The sequence below is a fragment of the Leptidea sinapis genome, chromosome 12 (assembly GCF_905404315.1).
Source record: "Leptidea sinapis chromosome 12, ilLepSina1.1, whole genome shotgun sequence".
NCBI lineage: Eukaryota > Metazoa > Arthropoda > Insecta > Lepidoptera > Pieridae > Leptidea > Leptidea sinapis.
In genome coordinates this window covers 347,020-361,608 of record NC_066276.1, presented here as the reverse complement: position 1 = coordinate 361,608, position 14,589 = coordinate 347,020, and the positions used below count along the sequence as shown (strand labels likewise).

Here is a 14,589-nt window from a genome sequence, read left to right as displayed (position 1 = left end):
TTTGAATAAAACAATTTATTCATTTATTGCTTAAAGGTAAAATTTAAATGGAGTGATTCAAGAGTTTCCGTTACATTGTAATATAAGACTATTATCATTCATAATTATATAAAGCTAGTAAAAATTTGGCATAAATGGTAAAGTGCTTAATTATAATGAAGTAATGAAGAAATATATTTAAAGTCTTTGTAACGTAGGAAATAACCTCAATTATCATGTTAAACGGAGCTGTCATTCTAGATTATATTAGATAGTATATACTTGGTGGCCGAGAATTTGACGTCCAAAGGTAAAATTTGAGTTTGGCTCATTTTATTGGCCAATGTTCTGGGAAGTTTTTATATATAGTTAGAAGCCATAGGCTTCCCATTTTATTTCAATTTTTGATACCTTGAACATTTTCATGAATTTAGCTGGAGCAGTTATTATAAACTTACGACTCAATTCTAAACTAGTTCCGCACTGTCTAAACTATTCACAGTTTCCTATGCGGTTATTGCAACTGTAGTTAATAATTATCAACAATATAATTAACTAAAAGTGTTTCAAAAAAATTATTATCTCCTAAACTACGCAAAATCGTAGAACATAAATAGGGGTGATAGGGACGTCAACTTCTCGGCCTGTATAAAGTAGAGTAATATTTACATTTATTTATTTTCAAGTGGCAAACTATTCTTGGTCTTCATCAGAGAATGTCAGTATCTGTAACAATAGGTGTTTATTAATAGTAATATTTGGCAATTCAATTAATTCAGTAAAGTTCTCGATGCAAATTTTTGTATAACAGTCAGGGGCGTGCATTTTATATAGGCAATTAGGCAGTGCCTACCTAAATAAGAATAGCACTATTGTTAAAAGTTAATTTAGTTAAATTTTCTATAAAATTAAGCTTCTATTGAACACCCACTCATAACATTTTACCTTACACTATACCACAGTGCCTACCTTGCTAGAAAACCAATCCACGCCCCTGACAACAGTAGTTTCCTATGTGTAGGAAAAAACACGACTCTGGCGTTTTATATTATGTCTCGTACATGTGTACCACAAGTCGTAGCTTATTGGAGCAACCCCATCCCGCACCTCGTAATTCGTCGTCCACTCGTTGTTGACAAGTGGACAACGAATGCTGTCCACTAGTGGATATCACGTGACCGACTTATCTGCACTTTATTTCGTGTGTATTGATTGATTAATACACAAATATTTTTTATATATGTATTAAAAACGTTTATTAATTTATGCATTTAGACAATCGTTGTATACACTTGAATGAGGACATAATGTCATTCGCAGTCTGATAGCGTAACGGCAAAAGTGTGCTTAAAGGCAATGTAATAAATCTTTTACACTGCTGCTTATTGACCAATAATATTTTAAGCAACTGAAGTAAATGCGGCAATGGCATCTTCCATTATTTCAGCTTTTTTTATACGACATGATTGCAAATAGGAAAAATAGCACAAAATGTTTTTTCTTTTAAGGGTACGAACCTTTAGACACATGAGTCTATTAGATAGAAAACTCACCTCACTCATTTCGGCAGAAAGCTGCAGTTCAGACAATCCTGTGATCTCCTCCAAGTATGTTCCACTGTTGAACACTTTGAACAAGAACTGAATGCCCTCCTCTCTGTACTTCTGTATCACAATGTCGGAGCACGCGATACATTGCTGGAACTTGGTGCAGGTCGGGGTCACGTTCTGGTAAGAATGAAGGAAACCCCGTATTGTATGCGGTACAATGCCCAGCACTCCATTTAGTGTGTCGTCATCTGATTGGTTGTAGGCAGCGGGCGCATCAATCCTGCAATTACATTTTGTTTAACGCATACGATTCTAATCACTACCACTAGCGCTACCCGTACAATAAAAAGTGGTTTCTGTGTGAGACAGTCTTCGATCAAATATGTAGCGAAAACTGTCAATGGTTTATAGATGTACCTATACTTTATAACCAATTTATTTTAAGTAACAGGTATCTACTATTTGTTACCTACTAAAATATATTACATTAATAAGCGTAGGTAATAGGTACATAAGTCATGTTAAAGGGTTTTCTGATCCGTGTCCAAAGTAGTATGACTAAAATGGGCAAACATACAAAAAACTCAACGGCCACTCTTTTCAATCAATTAGATTATTTTACAATGACTGTAATATACATAAGAAATTAATTTGAAGACGCTGCCAATATACGAGTCGTGTTTAAATAATATAACTTATTTCATCAAAAGTATTAAAGAATTAACTGTATAAATATAAATTATCGTAAATTGGATGCATCAACCTTTAGAGCTTAAATTCATTGCTTGTGTAAGGATGCTTTGTGAACATGATGGTCGTGATTACTGTCACAATTAGTAATTGCATCCAAGAAATACAATGATTTATTAACTATAACAGGTTGACCTGGCACCACAAGCAGCAGCTGTTCACGGGTTGACGCATTGAGGTGTTTTGTTAAGTTAGTTACTAAATGTCATAAATAATGTTTTATCTACACCCATGCTTTAAAATACTCTATTAAAGATTCTAAAACAGTTAGCTTATTGCCAACATTAAAACAACCAATGTCCTAATAACCATTACATCATCCAAACGAGTGTTGTAATGAAATTCAATACAACATTACATCATCCGTTTTCATTATAACAATACTTTGGATGATATTATGGTTATTAGGACTGGCTTTTATAATGTTAGCAGTAAGCTAACTGTTTCAGAATCTTTTATAGAGGATTCATAGTCTGGGTGTAGATAAAGTCTTGTATGCAACTGTTGATAATTAGGTATTAAAACACTCATGTGATACTATAAAATTAAACTCACTTTCGTGTGTTAATACCCCTTATTACACAACAGTTGCATAAATAATTATTACCTGAGCGGGTGTTGTAAAAGACCGACGAGTATCTCAACGGCGAGCGCGCCCGCTATGGCGGCCACACCCGGCCGCGTCACCGTGCACTGTTGGTCTAGCGTACGGTCCCTCAGCGACTGCAACCAATCATCTTTTATGGAGGTGGACACGTGAGGGTCACCTGAATGCCAAGTGTGAGATTTTTTCCCTATTCGATCGCGTGAAAGTTAACTACAATTTGGCATCAAAAGAGCCACCTAGTGACAGTAGAGGAAAATATCAAAGCGCTCAAATCTTGGCTCCGCTCTCTTGGAACACCAGTTGTCGGTCTTTCTGGTGGGAGAGCGAGCTTTTTTTGAAGGTACTGAAACAAGATCTTATTCGTATAGAAGATCTCATTGTTTTACCGTGGGCCATAAAGGTGGAAAAAAAATTATTTAAAATTTAGATGATGCGAAAAGAAATAATCGTAAAGGAGAGAGATCAAAAAGTGAAGTGAGAACGGTCGGTTCTATGATTGAAGTATCCGTGTGTAATCCGGGCTCTTATTACAGTACCTTTGTTGTATCGACTTTCATTCTTGTAGACTATGGAGAAACGCCATACATACAAACTTCGGTACGTAGTAGGTATAAAAGGCATAGTTACATTTCCCGGGACAGTGACGTCATTACAGAAGTAGCATCCCAGCTGACTGCCGGGTACGTGGGTACTGTTGATGTGTGTCCCCGCGGTACTCGCCAGACCCACGCCGTGCCGCATCACCAAGTAGCTGTCGAACCCTAGAGCAGCATTTATAACTATCTGGAACAACGAACAAACAATTACTTCTATACTTCTCTACACCTTCTTGGAAATCGCCTTCGTATTGATGTGACAACTGGGCCGAAAGTTCGATAAATTTTAGTTTGATTTTTATTAAATTTTCATTGATATTGTATTTAATTCGATCTGTAACGTGCACCCAGATTCTTGTTAGTAATAAACAGCTATATTTTTAATTTATATACTAAAATTACTATAATAATTAGATTCCGCTACTCGGGTGCATAAAGTCCATCAACTTCGTCTCGTACCTATAAAATTACACCCTCTTAGGAATCGCTAGCTTTCTGCTCTTGGTAATCAATATAACACAAGATTCCCATATTAATACTGTTAATCGTGACCTTGGGGTCACGTCGACATTTTCGCGACAGCCACTATAATTCAATAGGTATCACTGATACCTATTATTAGTAATTGTTTATATTTATGTGGAATCTCGCCTAGATATTATCTCACACATTAAGGTTAATAAATAATATAAGGGTATGACACAAATTGCTGTTACATAAACAATTTGTTTACAATTTTATCCTTTCTTGTTGATTATTTATGACATTGGTCGATATCACTCGAGAATAATACTTACGGATATATATAGAGGCGCACTTGATTCATTTATTCATTCAATGACTGATCATATCTTGTCATGTTAAACATTCAATGCTATTATAACAAGCGATAAATCGTGAGTTGTCGATAATCTGTATTAATGTGTAACCAGTAAGTGATACCTAGTAAGAAACTTTTTACTAATAGCTGACACATGAAATAAATCGAAATATTTTCTGATGGACCTGACACGTAACAATACGTTTTTTTTCTAGAGGACTGTTCGTGCAATTTATAACTTAAAAAGTAGAGATTTATTTAAAGAAAAAATATATAAATATGTATATCTACAACTAAATTGTTGCTTCACAATATTAGATATATTATAAAATAAGTATTTTTTTCCCGCGTTTTTTTTTTGGGTGCTGCAACTTTTATAATACATTAATTTCGTTTAAACAGTTGATTCAATGACGCAAATATCAGAAATCTACGCTGACGAAATCATGTGCAGCCGGTGTTACCAAATAAGAAATATACAAAGTATGATAAATAGACTCAAAATAAATAAATGAGCGAACCTTGCCATAGTGTGCCGCCAAAAGAGTAGGAAGCCATCTTGCTTCTCTGGTATCTAGTAATAAAAATATCACATCGTGTTCTTCGATCGATTTTACGATCAATTCTATATTCCTTATTGTTTCATCTTTTAACGAATCGCCAATAGGATGTCCTGGCATTGGAATGTGCATTGGCAAACCTGTTGCTTCCTGGAAAATTATTCACTGATTTGAACAAAATATAGAAATTATTCCTTAAGTTCAATCGTTATACCCGTAATTTTGGGCAGCTAAAAACATGATAATTCAAATTTGGTGGTTCACTTTTGCATAATGCATAATATGGGGGTTAAAATAATTACAAATAGGCACCTTCCATAATTACCACCTTTTATATTTTTAACAGGGGGCTCCTTTGCACAGGACGCCGGCTAGATAATGGGTAACACAATGGCGCCTATTTCTGCCGTGAAGCAATAATGTGTAAAGCATTACTGTGTTTCGGTCTGAAAGGAGCCGTAGCTAGTGAAATTACTGGGCAAATGAAACAATATCTTATGTCTCAAGGTTGCGAGCGCAGTTGTAGTACCGCTCAGAATTTTTGAGGTTTTTCAAGAATCCTGAGCCGCACTGCATGGTAATGGGCAAGGCGTATCAATTACCATCAGCTGAACGTCCTGCTGGTCTAGTCCCTTATTTTCATAAAAAACCCCTATCTTAACGGTAATACGTCAAATTACCAACAACCCAGTATACAGATTACTTAAATAATGCATTAAAGGCTTCTTATAAAACCATAAAACAAAACCAAAAATATTATTCCCGTTCAAATTGACAAAATTAAAAAAAATATAGTTTGTTACTTACAACAGTCGGTAATATCTTCCTCAAATTTTGTGCTGCCGCGCTAGCTTTCATTTGACCACCATTAAGACAGTCCTCATAGTTGAACAGAACTTGTCGTGTGGGATTTGAAAATGAAACCTTTCCGTTATCAATAAAAGTGAGGTGCCGGAAACCCCAAGCCTTGGAAATACAACAAAATATTTAGCTTTGTATATTGTGAGAGTGCCAGTGTAAATACTTAACATTTTTTCTACGGTGTATAGAACTTCAGAATATTAGGGGGCGAAATGCCTACTACTCGGTAAAGTCAAGTTACTCATTATTTTGATGGGCGATATAGGTATTTATATATTTAATAAAACGATCCCAGAAAATGTACAAAATAAAAGTGATACGAAATTAACAGAAATTGTAAAAAAACGTTTGTGTGGTTAAGTTTACTATAAAATTAAGGAATTTTTTAATGATACCACACCGAAAATCGAGCGAGGGAGCAGAGGGCCTACCATCAACTTTTAATAAGCGGTGCGATTCCGATGCAGTACAGTTTAGGTACTTAAACTGAATCGCTAAAATTCGTACCATGAAGTGCCTTTTACAGTATGGCGTTTGGATCGCTTATGAAGAATGAACGAAATCAATTTGTCTGTGGTCCGCGGTGTGAGAAAGAGATGACGCTCTACAGTTGTTGCATAAGTTTGTCTCTCTTACTCGAACCATATGCGTTGCGTTTCGAAACCTAAAATGATATGATTTTAGTGGTTTTTTTGCATAGAAAATACTAAAAATACATTTTAAAAATGCGCTTTATAGCGTAAAATTATAAGCCATTTAGCCCCGTACCTATTAAATAATAGTAATAAGTGTTTTCGTAAAAATAACGAGTTATGAACGCACCTCCATTTATATTTGATTTGACAGGAGCACAGAGTACATTTTTTTAAATTCGTTCTTGCAAACAGGCTATAGCCCGGGCCCTTACTGCCTCGTCTTTAGTATTTTCATTTTCAGTATTTTGTTTTACAAAAAGGTCCAAAAAAGTAATCTCATCTCATCTTTCATCAATAAAATTTTCTTTTTCTGCATGTTTTCACTATATTTTAAAAGTTATTAACAACATGATTCACTTTCCCCTAAGGATGTAGCAACTTTTTTCGAATCGCTCACTTTGACACAAAAGCTATCCAGTTTAGTTTGAAATATTACCTCATGATACGAATGAATGAACGAACTAAATCAGTTTGTGATTTAATTGACATCATTGGGATTTAATCGGTTGATTTGACGTCAACCTAAATTAGATAGCTCTAATCACGTCGTGGTACGAAATAGCAAAGCAGTTCATTTTAGGCTGTCAATTGAATCGCAATAAGAGTTCGTGGTAGGCCCGCAGGATATTAAACAATAAATTTTATAGGTTTGATATTTTATACAGAAAAAAAAGAAGAAATCCCCTGAGTTTCTTGCGCTCTTTCTACTCAGGTCTGAGGCATAAATTTTCTAATGGATTTAACATTAAAGTGCTTATTAAATTTAAATCCTATTTTGAATAAAAATATTTGAAATTTACTTTAAACTATTTTTTAATTTAAAATACAGTCAGTACATACAAGTAAATTTCTCGCCACATGACATCCGAGAGTCCCGGCACCCATCAGTAAGCATTTAGTGTCTTTCATTACATCCACATTCAAGTCTGGCACTAATCTCCACTTCATTAGTCTTATGTTTAGATCTGATGATGCATCAGCTAACCTGAGGTGTAATGAGTATGGTTTTAGACACAAGTTATTCGTCTCATTTTTGTGTCTAAAAATTAATAATGTCCCTGCTTATGTCTTATGAGACACCATAGGTGTTTGTAAACTCACTTACTTACTAACTTTAAATTACGTCTCCCGATAAAACATTACATACACAACGTCGTATCACCTGGAAACCCCACGGATTCTGATATTCTCTCATATCAGTTTGGACGTATATTTAGCAGAAAGAAACCTTCAAAACCACATGATGAAGGAATGCCACACATCCAGATGTTGAGGATGATAATAAAGTATGTGGTGTGTGTGAAAGGTGTACTTCGACGACAGGAATCAGGTTGATCAGGTCTTGGGAACACTCACCATGATATATGCGGTGGACGACACACAATAAAGTGACGTCTCTACGCAACGTCAAGTGGTCGACCCATGCACTTAGCTGGACCAGCGACAATTCGAGATGAGAGCAATACTCCATATGTGGTCTGGACCTCACATTTTAGAGCGCTAGATAGAATTTGGGCCGGCTTGATTGATATTTGATATTAATAACCCATATTTATTCCAAGCCAATTTTCTTCTTTTACCGGATGACCAGGGTTTAAGGGGAATGTTGGCAAAGAGTGAGTCACGATTTTAGTGGTTAACGCGTAAATATGAGTCTTCTGAGGGGTCAAATTCAAAAAGGTTTATTTCTCCTATTTTGCGGTCTTCTTAAGAGAGGACTTGATAGAAGATACAAGATTCTTCCGGCATTGAGTCTACAGTTTGCCAACAGAGAACTGCATGGTCAGTGTATATGAAATCTCCGTTACTGTATTTGAATAGTAATGAAATTTGGAGGCGTCCAACATAAAAAAATTATAAGAGTGGGAGATACCACACAGTTTTTGGTTTAAACCGGCGTTCACGGGCTTAGGGTATGACCAGCAAACCGTCCATAACGACCTGAACGCTGCGCCACGAAGCTGCGATTGCGATTGCCTTTTTCAGAGATCGGATAGACAACAGCTGACTATCAATAGTCTATACACACCTTGTGTGTCTTCTACAGCATGTAGGTACCAGTAGAGGGTTTCCGAAGCGCTTTTCTTCACATTGATCAATCGGATGGCTAACTAAGGTACCACTGAGCTTTTATTTATTTACCACACACGGCAACTATCATTACAGGTATTACCTAATGCGACAGTTACAAACACAAGAATAACATTTATACAAACAACAAACAAATCAATCTAAAACTAATCATACAATAGCAAAAATTAATAAACCAAACATTACACAAAAATACATCACACCAGAAAATACAAAAAACTTGAACATACAACTATTTATCATAACATACTACAAATAACAATACCCTTGCGAGTTCACTCCACGTACACCTAAAAATGTCCACTTTGTTGTGGAGTTCATTTATATGGCGAAGGGCTCTAGTTAAAGGCGACTTTGCCGACACATTTGTTCTCGCCATCGGAATGGATAATAGTGGCGGATGGAGGCGCCTCCACACGTACCGGACCGGCACACGGAGACTCAAGCAGCACAGAACTCCCGGATTGTGCTCCTTCCCGCGCTACAACTTCACCACAAACGCTGCTAGAAAAAAATCCCTACGGACGCTCAACTCAGTATATCCTACCATACACAGCAAGAACAGTGTCGGGTTGTCTTGTTTGTCTTACTTGTATTACATAAAACGGTTAAGACCTCACCGAACTGGGTCCATTGATGCTGACATATTGGCAAGCTTCGGTCCAAAATTACCTTTACTGTTTCTTTCCCACCCAACCCATGCTGATTTTCGAACTGCTTGAGGTTTCTGTAAATGTTTTCATCAATTAATGATTGTAAATATATATTTAGGCTAGGTATTCCAGTTAAGATTATATTATCAGCATCTGCAATACCAGAATTTTTGGATGTGTTGCTGGCGTTTTATTTTATGGAAGATGAGGATTAACGGATGTACAGGTATGTTAAGTGATCACCGCCGCCAACATTCACTTACAACACCAGAGGAATCACAGGAGCGTCGGCGGTCTTGTAGGAAGGTGTACACGCTTTTTTTTGAAAGTACCAATGTCGAATCGTCCTCGAAACCCCTCACAAAAAAGCCCATCCCACAACTTGGTTGTATGTTGGAGAAAGTTCCTGGAAATCCGCATTGTAAAGAAACGCGAGAATCCAGATGGTGTTGATGATATCCTGATTTGTGTCGAAGGTTGAATTCGGTGATAGAAATTATGTAAAACAGCTCGGAGGAACACAATAAGTTGTAAATGCCATAGAAAACACACAATGAAGCGACCGCGACGTCTCTATAGAACGGAGGCCCGACAATTCGTTCAGTTCTGTGTTATACACAATGAAATGGTTCAAGCTGATATAGGGTTGCGCCAAACCAGGGATGACAGCAATATTTCATATTATGAGGCTGGATCTGCACTTTGCAAAGCGCTAGAATATGGGCCGGCTTAAAATATTGTTGTACACTATTTATGAAACACAGGTTCTTCGAAGCCAATTTGGCGTTGCCGTTGACCAAAGAATTGGCAATTATTTGAGATTTCGAGACCCTATACTCCAATACTAGGCGACACATTAAGGGAATTGTTTCGAAGTGCTGGAATACGACAAATAGTGGTGTTTTTAAATTTGTGAACACTGTTATTCCGTAAAGTCGTCCACAATATTTCTTGTGCATGTGAATGATAAGTTGGATGACTCCAACATGCATTTCAATGCCATCACCATTGATTGCCAATTCTGCAGACATCTAGAAGGCAAAGTTAAATTAGCTTCGAAGAAGCGCCATTAATTAAGGCCTCAATAGAGTGTTATAATACTTCAAGCTGGCCACATTATAATGTTCTATAACGCAAAAATCCACCCACATACAGAGCATTGCATAGGTACACCTGTGGTTAGGCAGGCAAGGATCGAACCAGGGGCATTGTGGTGTGAGGCAAGGGTTCTATTACACAGCAGATATTATTGCAATGGAGTATTGGCTGTGGTAAAAAATAAAGCAAATCAATTACCTGGGTAGTCTGTATTACATAAAGTATACTGTTGGTAATAGATCCATTTCTATCACATCTAACACCAACCACTCTTATATCACTCTGGCATAACTGTTCGTAATTCTCCAACAAAGCAGCAATAAATATCCTCAATGGCCATCCAGGATTCTCTGTATTACTAGGATCGGCAAATGCAAAATAAACATCATCGAGATCATTTAATACATATTCAATATCAGCAATCTTGAGCACTTTAACATGCTCTTCTTGTTTCTTTATCATAAAAAAGCACTTTTGAGTTTCATGTAATTCTTTGTGCTGGTGTGCAATGATTTCTAGTTGATTTTGTGTAAAGGAGGCAGTAAGATCGCTTCTTTGTTTTAAATAAACAGTTGGTTCATTTGGAGTAGGAAATGCAAACCAGTAATAGTAGTGAAATTTTTTCAGGTCCTGTAAAAAAACATATAAATAACATTTGTAAGCAATTGATACACAATTAGGTACATCAAGGTATGTATACACTTCTACAATAAAGTCCCAGCCACTGTTCAGGCATTGTCTATAAATAAATTTAAATGTTTTATAAAAAAATGGCTCTGTCGTAAATCCTATTACTCCACTGCTGAATATCTAAATGATCGGACAGCCTGGGACTAGATTGTGATTATTTTATAGCAACTGTACAATATTGTATATTTTTATTGAAAAGAGCGCAAAAAAAAAGAATGCTGGGAGAGTTTCTTGCGCCGCTTCTTCTCTCTCAGAGCGCCATTTGTTTCCGAAGCGGTAGTAGTATCTAGTAGTATAAGAAATGACATCAAAAAGAATTCTAAAGGAATCAATTTTGAGAAAATAAATGCCTTTTATGCCTTTTTATGCCTGTAGAGCATTCTGAGACTTCATTCACAGGAAAAGTACTTTTATAATTCGGAAAACTTCTATTGTATTCTATTCTTCCTACTGTGGCTTTATTTTTTTTTGTATTTAAGTATTATAATTTTCTACAACATTTATGGGGTGTTTTGAAGTGCTGTTTCACCTGATTCCACAGTACTGGGCAGGGTGTATCAATTACCATCAACTGAACGTCCTGCTCGTATTGTCCCTTGTTTTCATTAAAAAAAACAGTGAGGTTTTCGAGGGAAATTTCTTCCACATTGTATGTGCCAAACTGCGGAATGAGCTTCCTTGTTGAGGACGATATGATATGGATACTTTAAAAAAAAAGCGCGTACAGCTGTCTTAAAGGCCGGAAACGTCCTGTGATTCCTCTGGTGTTGCAAGAGAATCAGGTGAAAATCAAAAAGCCACAAACTCGAACGGTTGGTTCAGTGGAAGAGCACTCGCAAGGAACGTGAGATATCGCGGGTTCAAGTTCCACATCATTCAAAAATTTTGTTTTACATAAATAAAATAATAACATTTATTCAGAAAAGTTATAAAGACTCATAAAAGTGTTAGTAGTACCTACTTAAAATTGTTAATAACTTTATGAGCAAAAGTTATAGTATAGCATTGCAAAAAATTCTAGTTTGTTCATGCCACAGTATTTGTCCAACTTACATATATCCTGTTGTAACATATGATAATGATCAATGTCATACAGTAAAAATTTTTAATGTGAAAACCAATTGTGATATTATTGATAAGAAGATTCAACAGTAATGAAGTCAAAAAGGTGCACTGAGGTAAACCACAAAAAAAAAATTTTGGCTGTGGGTTTTTATGTGCTGTTAGCATGCAGCATAGCAGTTCAGTTTGAGTTCAAACAACTTTAGTAATAAGTAAGTTTTACTGGGCTTTTTACACACACCTAACCTCTTAACTGGGCATAGAGTTGGGCTGAGTGCCATTTAATCTTACTCCAACCAGCCCGGGACAGGAAGAAACAGTTTGACAATGGATCCTGAGATTGCTTAGTCTCCTACTTATATGCTGTGGCATTTCTTCTGCCTCCATGAACCCCCTCCATAAAGGGCTCTTTGTGACACCTATTGTAAAAAGATAGTTTAAGGAACAGTCTTCCTATAACATCTAAAATTTCACATATTTTGTGCCCTGATTGGAAAATCTCTATAATGCTAAAATAGTGGATAATTACATTTGTTATTTGAGAGAGCAATGGCTCCAAAAACACATGGTATTGGAGTTAAGCCTTCATTACTTCATTGATACCAGGGTTATGTTTTGCTCTAGAGTAAGTTGAATATTTTGTAAAAGAAAACAATAAAGTTTATCTATTTTTAGTAATATTAAAGTCAGAAGGAATAAATAATAGCTGCCATACTTAGCCCAACTCTAATTGAAAATTGTGGCCCTATACCTACCTATTTCTATTATTATTCTAGATCTCTGAGATAGGACACTTTTACCAAACCGTAAAAAGTTATCTAAGACTTTTTCTTAAATATTTCAGTGAATTCATACCACTAACATACCTACTTAACATGGATTAAATATTAGGTATAATATGGGTTTAACTGTAAATAATTAAAGTTCATGTAACTTATACAATATATACTTACAGCAAAAGAAAGAATGAAAAAATTTAAAAGGTTGATAGGGCTCTCAATCCAAGACTTATTTATCAGACCTGTTGCGATAATTTCACCAACACTGTTAAGCAATGCAGCCTTATCTAAACTTTTGAAATCTTCTACTGTATTCTTATTCATAATTGTTCCAGTCACATTCAAGTATGTGTGTTTATAATCTGGCGTTCTGCAACATATAATGTATATACACAGTGAGATAATTTTGAAGTAGGCAAACAAAATTCTACATTTTGTAAAGGGTTCTCTTACTTGTTAAATGATGTACCATCAATTTCAAAAACAGGTCCGATATCATTACGATAAGTATAGCGCCCAAAGATTTGCTTCGTATTCTCATTTAATTTATCAACATTTAACTTAATTTCAGTTAAAGCATGCCAAAATGAAGGATTAACAAAGGAATGGAATGGTACATATTGTATAATCTTCTCATTCTTTTCAGACATTCTATCGAAACAGTAGAATAATTTTAATTTATCCTATTTAAATAATATAACAAAGAATATCAAATTGAATAAGTACAAACTAGAACTACAATTGTTAACGTTGGACCAAAACCACATTAAACCTGTGTAGTATTCACAAAACACTTTTACTCTAAATCACATATCAGCTGTTGCAACTTGTATATTGTTTTGACTTTTGGAACTTCAAACTTAAAAGTTGGACTGACACTCGCCAGGTGAGTTTTTTTTTTGTTTTTGGGGGCCATAGGGTGTAACCAAAGAATATATATTATATAGCACTAACTGACTCGACAGACATAATTGTTGACGTAAATAAAATACTGTTTTTTAAGAATTTGTCAATAATATTTCTTAACATTATTATTTCGTAAAATACGCTCCCTGTTGTTATAAGAAATTGTTTCACAGCAGAACTGTCAAATCGTGCGTCAATAATAAATTCTCTCATAGAAAATAAAATATCCATGCTCAATACATAACAAATATTGGAAATAAAAATAATTATTGGTTTCAAATCGAGATAAAAACTATACTTGAGAGATACTCAAGTCAGATTAAACAGCACTCCATAAAGTAATCCCCATTAAAATCCGTTCATTAGTTTAGGAGTTCACTGAAAACAAACATAAGGACACTGGCTCACAGAACACTTTTACACTAACGATTGCGCTGGATTTATACATAATATTACTAGCTGCCCCAGCAAACGTTGTATTGTCATATGAAGCAATAAAAAAATTCAATAACTAAAATTTTTGGTGTATAAAAATAGATGTCGACCGATTCTCTCAAATATATCACACTAAAATAATCATTAATAATATAATCGATTGCCATATTGCAACTCTATTGCGAATCTGTGGATGGAATAGAATAAAAATCGCGATATAAAAATAGGCGTTGATCGTAGACGGGTGAAAATTTGATGTTGTATGTATTTTTTAATGCTGAATCATAATAAAATAAAATAATTTATTATTTGAGTGTTTGTTTCTCTCATTATAGGTTCCCTTAACTTATTAGATCCGTTTAGCTTTAAGGAGTAACAAATATACACACAAAGCTATAAATAAACATACAAACTTTCGTCTTTATTATATTACGAGTGTGATTTCAAATTAAAAACT

General features: G+C 35.3%; 1 protein-coding gene across 2 annotated transcripts; it reads right to left on the bottom strand.

The window, feature by feature from the left end:
- Window positions 1-13,622, bottom strand: LOC126967008 (ubiquitin-like modifier-activating enzyme ATG7). Of its 2 annotated transcripts, XM_050811307.1 has the most exons (11): window positions 13,245-13,622; window positions 12,966-13,161; window positions 10,459-10,890; window positions 9,130-9,236; window positions 7,259-7,403; window positions 5,670-5,828; window positions 4,824-5,012; window positions 3,514-3,669; window positions 2,887-3,002; window positions 1,533-1,809; window positions 1-705 (listed from the first exon to the last, which is right to left on the bottom strand). In XM_050811307.1, exons 1-11 carry the CDS (start codon window positions 13,439-13,441, stop codon window positions 673-675), a joined length of 2,007 nt encoding a protein of 668 aa, XP_050667264.1. In that variant the 5' UTR covers window positions 13,442-13,622; the 3' UTR covers window positions 1-672. The 2 variants fall into 2 exon arrangements, with proteins under 2 accessions (XP_050667264.1, XP_050667265.1); XM_050811308.1 differs by lacking the exons at window positions 12,966-13,161; window positions 13,245-13,622 and adding an exon at window positions 12,259-12,377.
- Window positions 13,623-14,589: the final 967 nt, after the last annotated feature.